We start from the raw sequence: 16,836 nt of genomic DNA on the forward strand, positions 1-16,836 counted from the left end.
TTTGTTTTTTTTTTTTTGTTTGTTTTTGTTTTTTGTTTTTTTTCTTGTTTTTTTGTTTCTTCTCTTTGTTTCTCTGTCAGTTTTATGTCCCCCCCACTCCCCCCCTGGGATAGGCACAATAAGCCATTGGCTTCAGCCTAAACCCTTTTTGGTCTAAGTGTAAAAAAACACGATGAATTGAATACATGTAATGTAATGTTTTTTTGTTTTTGTATTTATGACCAAAATAAAAATAAAACTGAACTGAAACTGAACTGAAGTGTGTCAACGTGCCGAGTGGAGGGAGGGGGGTGTGGGTGGGCGGGGGGGGTGTACGAGCGTGGAATGTGAAACCGATATATGTGCGACTCCATGGTGTTTCACCACCAGGTGAGTGACAGCTGAGGGACACGCCCCCTTTTCCTAATCAGTCACAGCCTGGAATGACCTCAGTCCACTTCCATCATCGATGGCGTCTCAACTCATAACGTTTAATTATGTTATTTATGCCGTCGTGTGGTTTGGAATGAGTCGCTTTCGTAAGACAAGTACCTTCAGGGTAAAGGGTATACCTTTAGGTACCTTTAGGGTAAAAGGTGAAAGGAGGTGATTGTGACATTAGTAAAGGCAGGTGTGTGTGTGAGAGTTTTCGGTCAGTGGTCCCCAAACCTTTCCATGTCAAGGACCCCCACATTGACACTCATTAGCCCGAGCCGGACCCCTCACTCATTAGCCCGAGCCGGACCCCCCACTCATTAGCCCGAGCCGGACCCCTCACTCATTAGCCCGAGCCGGACCCCACTCATTAGCCCGAGCCGGACCCCTCACTCATTAGCCCGAGCCGGACCCCACTCATTAGCCCGAGCCGGACCCCTCACTCATTAGCCCGAGCCGGACCCCACTCATTAGCCCGAGCTGGACCCCACTCATTAGCCCGAGCTGGACCCCTCACTCATTAGCCCGAGCCGGACCCCTCACTCATTAGCCCGAGCTGGACCCCTCACTCATTAGCCCGAGCTGGACCCCTCACTCATTAGCCCGAGCTGGACCCCTCACTCATTAGCCCGAGCCGGACCCCACTCATTAGCCCGAGCCGGACCCCTCACTCATTAGCCCGAGCCGGACCCCACTCATTAGCCCGAGCCGGACCCCCACTCATTAGCCCGAGCCGGACCCCTCACTCATTAGCCCGAGCCGGACCCCACTCATTAGCCCGAGCCGGACCCCTCACTCATTAGCCCGAGCCGGACCCCACTCATTAGCCCGAGCCGGACCCCTCACTCATTAGCCCGAGCTGGACCCCAATTTGAAAAGATAATTATGCCAACAAGGAGAAGATTTTCACGGTTCTAGCAGTGATTTTCAACCATTCATTTGAAGGACCACCCCCATCTGAATTAGGCTACGGTCCCCCATGAGACCCCAATGTACGTACTGTATATTGTAAAATCAAAGTTAATTTAACTCAGTGTACAAATGGAACCAACCTTATGGGTCTATCTCATTTAGCTGAGGGGTTATTTCACCCAACACCTGTCCGCAAACTGACTGCTACGCAGGGTGACTGACCTCTGATCAGCTCAGGGCGGGTACGCAGGGTGATCATGAACTGGACTAACTGACCTCGGACCAGCTCAGGGCGGGTGCGCAGGGTGTCCATGAACTAGGTGAACTGACCTCGGACCAGCTCGGGGCGGGTGCGCAGGGTGTCCATGAACTAGGTGAACTGACCTCGGACCAGCTCAGGGCGGGTGCGCAGGGTGTCCATGAACTGGGCCATGCCGGTCAGCTCCCTCCAGAGGCGGGCCAGGGGGAGGAGCTCTGGGTCGCTGAACAGGAGCTCCTGGGCGTCCGCGTAGAACCGAGCCAATCTGAGACAACACACACGCATGCACGCACGCACGCACACACACACGCACGCGCACACGCACGCACGCACGCACACACACACACACACACACACACACACACACACAGAGTAATGAATGGCATTCTTTTTGAGTGGTGCAGCCACTCCAAGGAACAGCAATGTCCGTGACGTTCACCTATGTGTGTGACTATGTATGTTTGTTTGTGTGTGTGTGACTCATGTGTGACTCATGAGTACCAGTAGGGGGGCTGTTGTGTAGTATTGCACTGTTGCCTGTTCATTACAGAGAGAGAGAGGCAGCAACACAGCCACGCACACTGTATGCTGTGAACGGAACAGCTACAAAAGTTACTAAACTACAGCAAAGCACAGGGAACTGGAGATGTTAACACCCCAAGGGGGGGTGGCATATGTAGTAACACACATGAACGCGGCGCGTGTGTGCGCGTGCGTGCACGCACGTGTGTGCATGTGTGTGTGAGACTGGGTCAGTGTGTTCTAACCAGGAGTTTAGTAATGTTAGGCTGCACTGGGAATTCCACTTCCACTTCAAGATGTTTTAAAAAAACAAAGTCTACAGTACAGTAACTATAACAATAAATGTGTAGTTGCACCACTCGGTTCACACAGGTGTGATTTATTTTAAATGAATGGCATGTTTTATAACGCGTTTCCAAGTGCTCAAAGCGCTTTACAATGGTTCATTCATTCATACATTGGGAGGTGAACAGTCGACGCCAGCGTCCTCACTATCCCACATTCACACACCGACGGTGGCGAGCTCACACCGACACACCGACACACACACCCACACACACACACACACACACACACACACACACACACACACACACACACACACACACACACACACCCCGACACCCACACCCACACCCACACACACACACACACACACACACACACCTTTATGCACACCATGTTCAAAGAGAGAGAGAGAGAGAGGAATGTGCCCATTCACCGCACACCTGCATCCACATGATAGACACATGGGCACGCACGCACGCACGCACGCACACACGCACGCACGCACGCACGCACACACGCACGCACGCACGCACATATTGACCCTCTTCTCTAGTACTTCAACAACCTGATTAAACCGGTTCTCAAACATGTTTTGTAAATCTCGGAAACACATTTGTAAATCATGGAATATTTGTGAATACTTTCGAGACATATTTCTCCCCATAGCAGAACCCCATGTGTGGTTTTTGAGGGGCGCTAGCCCCTCCTATATACAGGTTGAATGATTGTTTTTCCTTGGACAAACATTAAAAACGCCGTTGACAATGAGTTTAATGTTGGTTTTGTCCTCGGTGTTGTAAGATGATAAGAGCGCCCCTCACTTCACACGGGTGTGATTTTGTTTTTTATATATTAATATTTCATTTTTTCGGTTGGGTGGTGTCAAGGTGGGGTATCTATACGCACATGGAGGTGTTGTAGTTAAGACACCACCCCAGGGGGACTCTCCCCGGGTTGGGTGGGGTATCTATACTCACATGGAGGTGTTGTAGTTAAGACACCACCCCAGGGGACTCTCCCCGGGTTGGGTGGAGGTATCTATACTCACATGGAGGTGTTGTAGTTAAGACACCACCCCAGGGGACTCTCCCCGGGTTGGGTGGAGGTATCTATACTCACATGGAGGTGTTGTAGTTGGGTGGGTTAGGGTTAGGGTTGGGTGGAGGTATCTATACTCACATAGAGGTGTTGTAGTTGGGTGGGTTAGGGTTAGGGTTGGGTGGAGGTATCTATACTCACATGGAGGTGTTGTAGTTGGAGACCACCCCGGGGGACTCTCCCCGGGTTGGGAACTGGAAACAGGGGTTGTTGGCGTTGCAGAAGATGCCCTGGATCCACGGCAGGAGGCCCGCCGAGGGCATGGCCTTGTTGGGGAAGTGACCTGTAGGGGGCAGCAGAGGGTCTGATTAGTGGCCTGTAGGGGGCAGCAGAGGGTCTGATTAGTGGCCTGCAGGGGGCAGCAGAGGTGATTAGTGGCCTGTAGGGGGCAGCAGAGAGGTGGTTAGTGGCCTGTAGGGGGCAGCAGAGGGTCTGATTAGTGGCCTGTAGGGGGCAGCAGAGAGGTGATTAGTGGCCTGTAGGGGGCAGCAGAGAGGTGATTAGTGGCCTGTAGGGGGCAGCAGAGGGTCTGATTAGTGGCCTGTAGGGGGCAGCAGAGAGGTGATTAGTTGCCTGTAGGGGGCAGCAGAGAGGTGGTTAGTGGCCTGTAGGGGGCAGCAGAGGGTCTGATTAGTGGCCTGTAGGGGGCAGCAGAGAGGTGGTTAGTGGCCTGTAGGGGGCAGCAGAGGGTCTGATTAGTGACCTGTAGGGGGCAGCAGAGAGGTGGTTAGTGGCCTGTAGGGGGCAGCAGAGAGGTGATTAGTGACCTGTAGGGGGCAGCAGAGGGTCTGATTAGTGACCTGTAGGGGGCAGCAGAGAGGTGGTTAGTGGCCTGTAGGGGGCAGCAAAGAGGTGATTAGTGACCTGTAGGGGGCAGCAGAGAGGTGATTAGTGGCCTGTAGGGGGCAGCAGAGGGTCTGATTAGTGGCCTGTAGGGGGCAGCAGAGAGGTGATTAGTGGCCTGTAGGGGGCAGCAGAGGGTCTGATTAGTGGCCTGTAGGGGGCAGCAGAGAGGTGATTAGTGGCCTGTAGGGGGCAGCAGAGGGTCTGATTAGTGGCCTGTAGGGGGCAGCAGAGAGGTGATTAGTGGCCTGTAGGGGGCAGCAGAGGGTCTGATTAGTGGCCTGTAGGGGGCAGCAGAGGGTCTGATTAGTGGCCTGTAGGGGGCAGCAGAGAGGTGATCTGATTAGTGCCCTGTTGCCCCCGCGACCCGACTACGGATAAGCGGTTGAAGATGGATGGATGGATGGAATATCGCTGTACTTTGTATATTGTATATAATATACAATATATTTTGATGAGAAATATTTGTTATGGAATATTTTGGCATTGGAAATTGGAAAAAAATTTATATCAATATAAATTACATTTCTGTTTGCCTTTTAGGCTTTGTGATGAAAAAAGTGCACAGATATGACAAATATATGAGATATACCAAGAAAGTACTAGCATTTTGAAAAACGTTAAAACATCTAAAATAATATAATGTCTTCATTCAGAGCGGACATTCATACAGGAGGAACATAGTCTGCTTCAACAGAAAGGGTTAATGGTAAACGGACTGCATTTATATAAGGTCTTTATCCAAAGCCCATTACAACACATTTCACATCCACCCCTCCGTTCGCACACGTCCCGATCAACACATTCCTTGCAGGCGATTATTTTTCAGTGTGTGTCAGAGTTTGGAAGCGATGGGCACGGTGGCACAGTTGGTAGTGCTGTCGCCTCACAGCTAGAACGTCCTGGGTTTGATTCCCGCTCGGGACGCTGTGGGTGCTGGCGGCGTGTTTCCTCCTCCGCGTCATCAGTGCCCATACCCGAGGCGGGGTTGGCGAAAGGGCCTTTCTGTGTGGAGTTTGCATGTTCTCCCCGTGTCCCCTAGGGTAGGTACCCTCACAAAAAACATGCAGTAATCCTGGACACTAAACTGCCTCCCCCTGGCCAGCCGGTGCGCCTGATGGAGGGGAAAGGAACTGGTTGGAATAACGTGTTCCTTCCACGGGCTACGTCCCGTCCAACCAGGGAAACTCCCCCTGTCAGGTGTAAAGGAGCAACTTGGACACTCAGGCATGAAGGAAGCATGAGTTCAAGTCCGTTGCTCTCCCCATGTCCCCCATATATGGGGACTAGGTTGGCGGAGGGTGTGTAGAGCCCAGGATCACATTAGATAATTGACACAGGGGCGAAAAATGGGTTACAAAATTGTGGGATAAAAAAAAAAATAGAGTTTGGAAGTGCTCGCTTTCAGCAAAGCAACGTCCCGCTGCCTCCCGCATTATGTGCCATTTCAAAACAGGTGATACGCACGCAGGGCCGTTGAGTGATATCCAACGAACACTTCGAAACATGATGGAACATACTACATGTTGTCTCAGTAAGACAGCCCATCCACAATTAAGGAGGAGCAGTGCACCAAAGCATTATGGGAATTGTAGTCCAGGAAGGAAGTGAGCCCGCAGTGTCCATGACATCATGGACACTTTGAAATACTAAAATATCTAAAAACACGTAATTTATTACCCACATAAAATCCCCAGGAATGTGTTTATTGTCTCCCAAACATCATTAAAATAAGAAGAAAAGTGGGTTAACTAACTTACACTCATGTTGTCGGTACAGGGGGTTGGCTCTCCTCAGAAACACCAGAGTAATGAACTAACTTACACTCATGTTGTCGGTACAGGGGGTTGGCTCTCCTCAGAAACACCAGAGTAATGAACAGCATCAGGGGCCACAAGATCTCCATGAGGAAACGCTCCTAAACGTGAAGGGACGAAAAATAAATAAAAATATACAATGAAAATATCATCCTATGTATCTCTGCTGTCGGGAAGAAACCACCTAACTCCAAAATATTTTTTTTTTTTCAGGAAATGAAAAAAATACATTTTTCAGGAGATTAAAATATATATATCTTTTTTTACAGGAAATTAAGAAAACCTTATATTTTGAAAGTGCTGCCTCATCAAAGTTGGTGTAGTGCCTTTATACTGTCAAGTACTCGCATGAGAGGGGAGAGGTGCTGGAGTTAGTTGCTTTAGCAGACAGTTTGAGAGAGGGGGAGAGGTGGTGGAGTTAGTTGCTTTAGCAGACAGTTTGAGAGGGGGAGAGGTGCTGGAGTTAGTTGCTTTAGCAGACAGTTTGAGAGAGGGGGAGAGGTGGTGGAGTTAGTTGCTTTAGCAGACAGTTTGAGAGAGGGGGAGAGGTGCTGGAGTTAGTTGCTTAAAGCAGACAGTTTGAGAGGGGAGAGGTGCTGGAGTTAGTTGCTTTAGCAGACAGTTTGAGAGAGGGGGAGAGGTGGTGGAGTTAGTTGCTTTAGCAGACAGTTTGAGAGGGGGAGAGGTGGTGGAGTTGGTTGCTTTAGCAGGCAGTTTGAGAGAGGGGGAGAGGTGCTGGAGTTAGTTGCTTTAGCAGACAGTTTGAGAGGGGGAGAGTGGTGGTGGAGTTAGTTGCTTTAGCAGACAGTTTGAGAGGGGGAGAGGTGGTGGAGTTAGTTGCTTTAGCAGACAGTTTGAGAGGGGGAGAGAGGTGGTGGAGTTAGTTGCTTTAGCAGACAGTTTGAGAGGGGGAGAGGTGGTGTAGTTGGTTGCTTTAGCAGGCAGTTTGAGAGAGGGGGAGAGGTGCTGGAGTTAGTTGCTTTAGCAGACAGTTTGAGAGGGGGAGAGTGGTGGTGGAGTTAGTTGCTTTAGCAGACAGTTTGAGAGGGGGAGAGGTGGTGGAGTTAGTTGCTTTAGCAGACAGTTTGAGAGAGGGAGAGAGGTGGTGGAGTTAGCTGCTTTAGCAGACAGTTTGAGAGGGGGAGAGGTGCTGGAGTTAGTTGCTTTAGCAGACAGTTTGAGAGGGGGAGAGAGGTGGTGGAGTTAGTTGCTTTAGCAGACAGTTTGAGAGAGGGGGAGAGGTGCTGGAGTTGGTTGCTTAAAGCAGACAGTTTGAGAGGGGAGAGGTGCTGGAGTTAGTTGCTTTAGCAGACAGTTTGAGAGAGGGGGAGAGGTGGTGGAGTTAGTTGCTTTAGCAGACAGTTTGAGAGGGGGAGAGGTGGTGGAGTTGGTTGCTTTAGCAGGCAGTTTGAGAGAGGGGGAGAGGTGCTGGAGTTAGTTGCTTTAGCAGACAGTTTGAGAGGGGGAGAGTGGTGGTGGAGTTAGTTGCTTTAGCAGACAGTTTGAGAGGGGGAGAGGTGGTGGAGTTAGTTGCTTTAGCAGACAGTTTGAGAGGGGGAGAGAGGTGGTGGAGTTAGTTGCTTTAGCAGACAGTTTGAGAGGGGGAGAGGTGGTGTAGTTGGTTGCTTTAGCAGGCAGTTTGAGAGAGGGGGAGAGGTGCTGGAGTTAGTTGCTTTAGCAGACAGTTTGAGAGGGGGAGAGTGGTGGTGGAGTTAGTTGCTTTAGCAGACAGTTTGAGAGGGGGAGAGGTGGTGGAGTTAGTTGCTTTAGCAGACAGTTTGAGAGAGGGAGAGAGGTGGTGGAGTTAGCTGCTTTAGCAGACAGTTTGAGAGGGGGAGAGGTGCTGGAGTTAGTTGCTTTAGCAGACAGTTTGAGAGGGGGAGAGAGGTGGTGGATTTAGTTGCTTTAGCAGACAGTTTGAGAGGGGGAGAGGTGGTGGAGTTGGTTGCTTTAGCAGGCAGTTTGAGAGAGGGGGAGAGGTGGTGGTGTTAGTTGCTTTAGCAGACAGTTTGAGAGGGGGAGAGAGGTGGTGGAGTTGGTTGCTTTAGCAGACAGTTTGAGAGAGGGGGAGATGTGGTGGAGTTAGTTGCTTTAGCAGACAGTTTGAGAGGGGGAGAGAGGTGGTGGAGTTAGTTGCTTTAGCAGACAGTTTGAGAGGGGGAGAGGTGGTGGAGTTAGTTGCTTTAGCAGACAGTTTGAGAGGGGGAGAGAGGTGGTGGAGTTAGTTGCTTTAGCAGACAGTTTGAGAGGGGGAGAGGTGGTGGAGTTAGTTGCTTTAGCAGACAGTTTGAGAGGGGGAGAGGTGGTGGAGTTAGCTGCTTTAGCAGACAGTTTGAGAGGGGGAGAGAGGTGGTGGAGTTAGCTGCTTTAGCAGACAGTTTGAGAGGGGGAGAAAGGTGGTGGAGTTAGTTGCTTAAAGCAGACAGTTTGAGAGGGAGAGAGGTGGTGGAGTTAGTTGCTTTAGCAGACAGTTTGAGAGGGGGAGAGGTGGTGGAGTTAGCTGCTTTAGCAGACAGTTTGAGAGAGGGGGAGAGGTGGTGGAGTTAGTTGCTTTAGCAGACAGTTTGAGAGAGGGGGAGAGGTGGTGGAGTTAGTTGCTTTAGCAGACAGTTTGAGAGGGAGAGAGGTGGTGGAGTTAGTTGCTTTAGCAGACAGTTTGAGAGAGGGGGAGAGGTGGTGGAGTTAGTTGCTTTAGCAGACAGTTTGAGAGAGGGGGAGAGGTGGTGGAGTTAGTTGCTTTAGCAGACAGTTTGAGAGAGGAGGAGAGGTGGTGGAGTTAGTTGCTTTAGCAGACAGTTTGAGAGGGAGAGAGGTGCTGGAGTTAGTTGCTTTAGCAGACAGTTTGAGAGAGGGGGAGAGGTGGTGGAGTTAGTTGCTTTAGCAGACAGTTTGAGAGGGGGAGAGGTGCTGGAGTTAGTTGTTTTAGCAGACAGTTTGAGAGGGGGAGAGGTGGTGGAGTTAGTTGCTTTAGCAGACAGTTTGAGAGGGAGAGAGGTGGTGGAGTTAGTTGCTTTAGCAGACAGTTTGAGAGGGGAGAGGTGCTGGAGTTAGTTGCTTTAGCAGACAGTTTGAGAGAGGGGGAGAGGTGGTGGAGTTAGTTGCTTTAGCAGACAGTTTGAGAGGGGGAGAGGTGCTGGAGTTAGTTGCTTTAGCAGACAGTTTGAGAGGGGAGAGAGGTGGTGGAGTTAGTCGCTTTAGCACAGTTTGAGAGGGGGAGAGAGGTGGTGGAGTTAGCTGCTTTAGCAGACAGTTTGAGAGGGGGAGAGGTGGTGGAGTTAGTTGCTTTAGCAGACAGTTTGAGAGGGGGAGAGGTGCTGGAGTTAGTTGCTTTAGCAGACAGTTTGAGAGGGGGAGAGAGGTGGTGGAGTTAGCTGCTTTAGCAAACAGTTTGAGAGGGGGAGAGAGGTGGTGGAGTTAGCTGCTTTAGCAGACAGTTTGAGAGGGGGAGAGAGGTGGTGGAGTTAGTTGCTTTAGCAGACAGTTTGAGAGGGGGATAGATGTGGTGGAGTTAGTTGCTTTAGCAGACAGTTTGAGAGGGGGAGAGGTGGTGGAGTTAGCTGCTTTAGCAGACAGTTTGAGAGAGGGGGAGAGAGGTGGTGGAGTTAGCTGCTTTAGCAGACAGTTTGAGAGGGGGATAGAGGTGGTGGAGTTAGCTGCTTTAGCAGACAGTTTGAGAGGGAGAGAGGTGCTGGAGTTAGTTGCTTTAGCAGACAGTTTGAGAGAGGGGGAGAGATGTGGTGGAGTTAGTTGCTTTAGCAGACAGTTTGAGAGGGGGAGAGATGTGGTGGAGTTAGCTGCTTTAGCAGACAGTTTGAGAGGGGGAGAGGTGGTGGAGTTAACTGCTTTAGCAGACAGTTTGAGAGGGGGAGAGAGGTGGTGGAGTTAGTTGCTTTAGCAGACAGTTTGAGAGGGGGAGAGAGGTGGTGGAGTTAGCTGCTTTAGCAGACAGTTTGAGAGGGGGAGAGAGGTGGTGGAGTTAGCTGCTTTAGCAGACAGTTTGAGAGGGGGAGAGAGGTGGTGGAGTTAGTTGCTTTAGCAGACAGTTTGAGAGGGGTAGAGAGGTGGTGGAGTTAGCTGCTTTAGCAGACAGTTTGAGGATCCAATGGAGTTTTTGGGTGTTTTGTCCAAAGCGTTTTTTTTACTACTTTCCATTGGTTCGATATTTTCCTAACAACATACAGACGTAAAGGGTGTTCAATAGCACTTATTTATGCAAAAAATAATAATAATCTAAAACCTCAAAATGGAGTTAGGTGGTTTCCTCCTGACAACAGTGATTATACTAGTGATAGACAAGGCATAGCTATATTGTATACTAGTGATACAGACAAGGCATAGCTATATTTTATACTAGTGATACAGACAAGCATAGTATTGTATGGACTATATTTTCCATCTCATGTGTGTGATGTTCATAATGTAACTACAGTAACACAACAACTTGGAACTGCTAAAGTTTTCAAATAATTGTAGTGGAGTAAAAGTACAATATGTTTTCCTCTGAGATTAGCGTTAAAAGTATGAATAAAGTAGAAACTAGAAAAAGTGCCCCTCGGGACACAGGTCTCCACCGGGCCAGGTGACAGGTCAGGTTAGTGTGGCCTCCTGGTGGCGCTCAATGATTTGAGGCTTTTTGTTCCAAAAATGTGTTTAAACGTCGTTTAATACAAGCAGATCGCAAACGCAAATTGGATGAATGGGGAGTCAAATATAGGGCAACTCTAGATTCATCCCATTATGAAAAATCAGAAGTGTCTGAAGTGAGTGGTGCTGTGCTGTGCTGTGCTGTACTGTAGCCCTCCTCCCTGTGTGTTAGGCTGTGCAACAGTGACACTTCGTGGTGAACAAACGCTATTAACGTTATTTCCGTGCTCGGACACAGCCAGGGACAGACCCTGGGACACAGCCACACACATAGCTGTCTATAGGAGTGGTTGCACCACTCAAAATAGTTGCTAATTGCGGCTAGCCTGCACCTATAGGCCTACCAGTGGCAATCTCAATAGTAGCATATAGTGGTTCCCAACATTTCCATTTAACTGAGTACGTTCCCCCCGGCCCACCCTGACAAGCACTTGGCATTCGGTTTGACTCGGTTCCACAGATTGTGAAAATAGCAGATCTACAAGCTCACGGCTGGATAGAAGATATAATCGAAGGGACTCAAGGGAGTGATGTAATATATAGTTTGAATACCCCAGTTGATTGTTTAATTCAGTGGCACTGGTTCCCACACTTTTTTGTGTCAAGGACCCCCAAATTAACACTAATTAGCCCCGCGGACCCCCATTTCAAAAATATATGCCAGGGACCCCCATAAGAGAAGATTGTACGGCTCTAGCAGTGATTCTCAACCCATTTAACTTCAAGGACCCCCAGGTTTGACATGCATTAGTCTACGGACCCCCCATTTAATGGCATTTATATCTCTGGTACCCCCAATTTATAGGCATATTGAAAAACCAATGTTAATTTAAACAAAAATGGAACCAAACGGGTCCATTTGGTTCCTAACTATCATTTAGCTGGGGACCACCTGGAACTCCCTCAAGGGCCCCTGGGGGTCCCCAGACCCCACTTTGGGAACCACTGGTTTAATTGACAACTGTTTGGGGTATGCCATTATAAATGGACATGTTCAATAGACCTGTTTTTTTATATTTCTATTTCTATAAACTATTAGAAAATGTTTAGCTTGTTTTCCCCCTTTTGTTTGTTTATTTCAAAAAATAGGCTGGCAGATCTACAAGCTCACAACACATGTGATTTGTTGTGAGTTGATGTGGTTGTTGTGGCTATTTATTTTGTACCACAACAAAGTTACTATTTAGTCAACTTGTTTTGGATTCCATCTTGTTATGCTAACTTAGTTAGCATGGGCTACAAGAGGTTATAGTTCAGTTTGTAGTTAAGCTCCCATTGGGGGGGGGTTACAGCGTTGAGCTGTTTGTTTGTACCTTCTGCCTCTTGCGGATGGTCCAGTTCTTCCACAGCAGCAGGCGGACCTGGCTGGTTGCCCCCATGTTGGCTCCACCTCACCTGGACAGACACGTGTCCAGTTAGCCCACACACACACACACCTGCAACACACCACCATTAGCATCATGCTAGTCAACACACAGCCACCATTAGCCTCATGCTAGTCAGACTCAGACACCACCATTAGCCTTATGCTAGTCAACACACAGCCATACCATCATTAGCCTCATGCTAGTCAACACACAGCCACCATCATTAGCCTCATGCTAGTCACACAGCCACAATCATTAGCCTCATGCTAGTCACACAGCCACCATCATTAGCCTCATGCTAGTCACACAGCCACCATCATTAGCCTCATGCTAGTCACACAGCCACCATCATTAGCCTCATGCTAGTCACACAGCCACCATCATTAGCCTCATGCTAGTCAACACACAGCCACCATCATTAGCCTCATGCTAGTCACACAGCCACCATCATTAGCCTCATGCTAGTCAACACACAGCCACCATCATTAGCCTCATGCTAGTCACACAGCCACCACCATTAGCCTCATGCTAGTCAACACACAGCCACCATCATTAGCCTCATGCTAGTCAACACACAGCCACCATCATTAGCCTCATGCTAGTCAACACACAGCCATACCACCATTAGCCTCATGCTAAGAGAACATACCAAATAGCAGACCCTACAAGGCAAGCTCACATGCTAGTTCTGTACTTTTGTTGCATAATATAAGCCTACCATTGTATGAATCAGGCCTTTGTTTGACAATCAAATCCAAGTAAAAGTCTTTGTCTCCTGAAAAATGTAATTGTTCTTGCAAAAATAAAATAATAAAAAATATTCTGATTTTCTTTATCTTTAAAGGAGCAATAGTTAAGGGGACACTTCACCCTTTTTGCAAAAAATAAATGTTAATGACGTTTAGAAGATTTAGAACACTTTCCTGAGGGGGCTTGTTTATGTGTGTAATTTGTTGTTTTAGATTTTAGCAGTGAGCCCAGTGTCTCTGATGTCATGGACACTCACTTACTTCCTGGACTACAATTCCCATAATGCTTTGGTGCACTGCTCCTTGTGGATAGGGGGAGGGCTGTTTTAAGGCTCATAGGGGCTTTCTGAAACCAGTCCCTTGACTTGAAGTGCTCTCAGGAGGTTCCCTCGTCAGAAAGTGCCCCTCCAGCTGAATCAAGTTCCCTTGATTAGGGTGCTGGGTATAAAAAACTGTTTGGAAATACACTCGCCCTCCTTGTGCAGAAACAGGAAACAGATACCTTTCGTTGCCATGGTTACCATCACGCAATTGTGTTACCTGTTATTTTGTTTACAGTTATGTTTCTGACGTGGATTTCATTAATATGGAAAAAGGAAATACAGCGTGACTGTCAAAAATGACATGTCATATACATCCATGGTGTTTATAAATCATTGTGTTAAAAGTTGTTTTGTTTGTGTGGTTTCATTTATAGTTTTTTCACGGTGGGGTAAATAAAGAGCCCTTGTGAACATCAGTTGGAGCGTTGTCTATTCTGCATCAGATGAAGATTGTTTAGGAGGAGTTTATTTATCATTTATTTGTGGTGGTTCTTACATGTGTAGGTCGCGGTTTCCATGCGGACACAGAGCAGGGCTGCACAAGGCAATCGAGTCTAGATCGGCACAGACTCGCTCTTGAGGGCTTTATAAGCCACTTCCACTCAAGGCTGCTTGGTTTCGGACGACACTTAATATGGCGCAGCCTCGCGTGAACGCGCATATCGAGGGCAAGTGTGTAGCGCGAGTGGCGAGGAGCTGGTTTCAGAAAGGGGGATACATAGTCTGGATTTTCGGTGGTGGGGTGACCACCGAACTACAACATGACGTCACGAGCCGCGGTGAAGAGCAAACCACTGCCACCGCTCCAGCCCTTCTCTCTGTTTTTACTAACCACTGCTCAACGTTATTTCAGCTCCGGTGGTCAGCTCACCACCGGAGCGGTGGTCACCTCACTACCGAAAATCCAGACTATGAATAGGCCTTTCCTGAGACAACATGTAGTCCATGGACTATCTAAAGAGGACGAGAAGCGAAGACCGTACGGTGGACGCCATGTTGCTCCCTGGAAGGAAAGAAACATGCGCAGTTTAGACCACCAGGAAGTTGTACAATCCCAAATTACAACTTCCTGGTCTCAACTGTGCATGTTCCTCCTCTCCTGAGGAGGCCCGTCTGAAGCCTGTCCTGTCCTGGACGGACGGGGTATCCGGCCGTTATCATTCTAATGTCACATAATGCTATATTAATACTATTCCCATATAGGGCTATGGGATAGGAGTCAGGCTGTGTTTATATAGTCCAATGTAATTGACTTCATAGCCCTAGTAAGAACCCCTGAGCTATGGGATGACTTCATAGCCCTACCCATAGCCTATGGGATGACTTCATAGCTCTAGTAAGTCAACAGAGATAGAGACTCACAAGACAACAGTATCAAAGCATACAGTAGGCCTATACTAATGTGACCAGATTTGACTGAGGGGCTGTCATCGTGCAGCCTTCAGCTTTTCACCAGAGGATAAAAACTGGATTTATTTATTTATGTTTTATCAAAAATGAGCTATTAGCTTCACATGGGCTACTAGAGCATGTCTGACATGTAAATATGAAATAAATGCTTAAACATGTAGCTAGGTGTAATGTTAGAGACCACAGAAGACATGTAAATATGAAATAAATGCTTAAACATGTAGCTAGGTGTAATGTTAGAGACCACAGAAGACATGTAAATATGAAATAAATGCTTAAACATGTAGCTAGGTGTAATGTTAGAGACCACAGAAGACATGTAAATATGAAATAAATGCTTAAACATGTAGCTAGGTGTAATGTTAGAGACCACAGAAGACATGTAAATATGAAATAAATGCTTAAACATGTAGCTAGGTGTAATGTTAGAGTCCACAGAAGACATGTAAATATGAAATAAATGCTTAAACATGTAGCTAGGTGTAATGTTAGAGACCACAGAAGACATGTAAATATGAAATAAATGCTTAAACATGTAGCTAGGTGTAATGTTAGAGACCACAGAAGACATGTAAATATGAAATAAATGCTTAAACATGTAGCTAGGTGTAATGTTAGAGACCACAGACGACATGTAAATATGAAATAAATGCTTAAACATGTAGCTAGGTGTAATGTTAGAGTCCACAGAAGACATGTAAATATGAAATAAATGCTTAAACATGTAGCTAGGTGTAATGTTAGAGTCCACAGAAGACATGTAAATAAGAAATAAATGCTTAAACATGTAGCTAGGTGTAATGTTAGAGTCCACAGAAGACATGTAAATATGAAATAAATGCTTAAACATGTAGCTAGGTGTAATGTTAGAGTCCACAGAAGACATGTAAATATGAAATAAATGCTTAAACATGTAGCTAGGTGTAATGTTAGAGACCACAGAAGACATGTAAATATGAAATAAATGCTTAAACATGTAGCTAGGTGTAATGTTAGAGACCACAGAAGACATGTAAATATGAAATAAATGCTTAAACATGTAGCTAGGTGTAATGGTAGAGTCCACAGAAGACATGTAAATATGAAATAAATGCTTAAACATGTAGCTAGGTGTAATGGTAGAGTCCACAGAAGTGAACCTTTTCAAGCCTGTTTTCTCAATTCGCTGTTTCTCTGCAAGACATTACTCTATAAGCCATATCTCCGAAACTGGTGGGTCAAACTGAACAAACAATATGTCAATTTAAAGCTATGATTCCCTGCTTTCATGAGACATTGAAATAAATCCAATGGCAGCCCCTCAGTCAAATATGGTCTCATTGGTGACGCTCTTGACAATGTCTCAATTTCACTGAATTCATCCGAATTAAATTGAAATACTCTTTTCCCTGACAGTCAGATAAGGCTTAACAACCGAAGCAGAGAGAGGGCAGAGGGGTGCATGTGTCTCTGCACATGGTCACGACAAACAAACAATGTCATTTACCGGTATTCATATATTTTTGTCCTCAGTCGTGACATGATTCAGAGCTGATTTATCTGCAAATATAAGCCAATATTTAATTATTATAGCAATACTTTGTATGATATGAATCAGTGTTGTTTTTGTCGACTAAAACTAAGACGAATAATGTTCGTCGACTACCTTTTTTCACTGCCGAAAACTAAATGAAAACTAAGCTATGATGACTAAAACTACGACTGAATATACTGACAATTTCGTCAGCAAATAAAAACTAGACTAAAATGTTAGGAAGGGACTAGTGGACAAGAGATCCAGTATAGGCCTCAGTTATTTTACAATTAGTTGCATGCTGAAAATAGCAGATCTACAAGCTCACAACGCATCGCACTGCAACGCGTTGTAGGCTTGTAGATCGGCTATTTATTTCGGCTATTTGTTTCCATGATATGCTTGCTCACTCCAAAGGAGTTGAGCTTGCGTAGTAGTAGGTGGAGGTGTTGGTTACGGGTTTTAAAAGTCTGGTCAGTATTTTCACTGAAATTCAGTTTTCTGTCAATATACGTGTCTAAATATTTAAAATGGTAAATGGTGCATTTATATAGCACCTTCATCTATGGCGCTTTACATAGATTGTGCATTACATTCACCCATTCACACACACATTCATACACCGATGGCCGAGGAAACCATGCAAGGCACCAACCAGCACATCAGGAGCAATTAGG

General features: G+C 47.0%; 1 protein-coding gene across 1 annotated transcript in view; it reads right to left on the reverse strand.

The window, feature by feature from the left end:
- Nucleotides 1-12,240, reverse strand: part of LOC306912809 (retinal-specific phospholipid-transporting ATPase ABCA4-like) — a gene marked incomplete at its 3' end in the record, with an annotated part of 193,394 nt that extends 181,154 nt beyond the window's left edge. The window contains exons 1-4 of the mRNA XM_079489265.1: nt 12,111-12,240; nt 6,161-6,254; nt 3,635-3,776; nt 1,711-1,850 (exon numbers count right to left, since the gene is read on the reverse strand). Coding sequence (XP_079345391.1) covers nt 1,711-1,850; nt 3,635-3,776; nt 6,161-6,254; nt 12,111-12,176 — 442 coding nt within the window. The 5' untranslated portion in view covers nt 12,177-12,240. The remainder of the gene's footprint in view (nt 1-1,710; nt 1,851-3,634; nt 3,777-6,160; nt 6,255-12,110) is intronic.
- Nucleotides 12,241-16,836: the final 4,596 nt, after the last annotated feature.

The sequence above is a fragment of the Electrona antarctica genome (genome assembly GCF_951216825.1).
Source record: "Electrona antarctica genome assembly, chromosome: 20".
Classification (NCBI taxonomy): domain Eukaryota; kingdom Metazoa; phylum Chordata; class Actinopteri; order Myctophiformes; family Myctophidae; genus Electrona; species Electrona antarctica.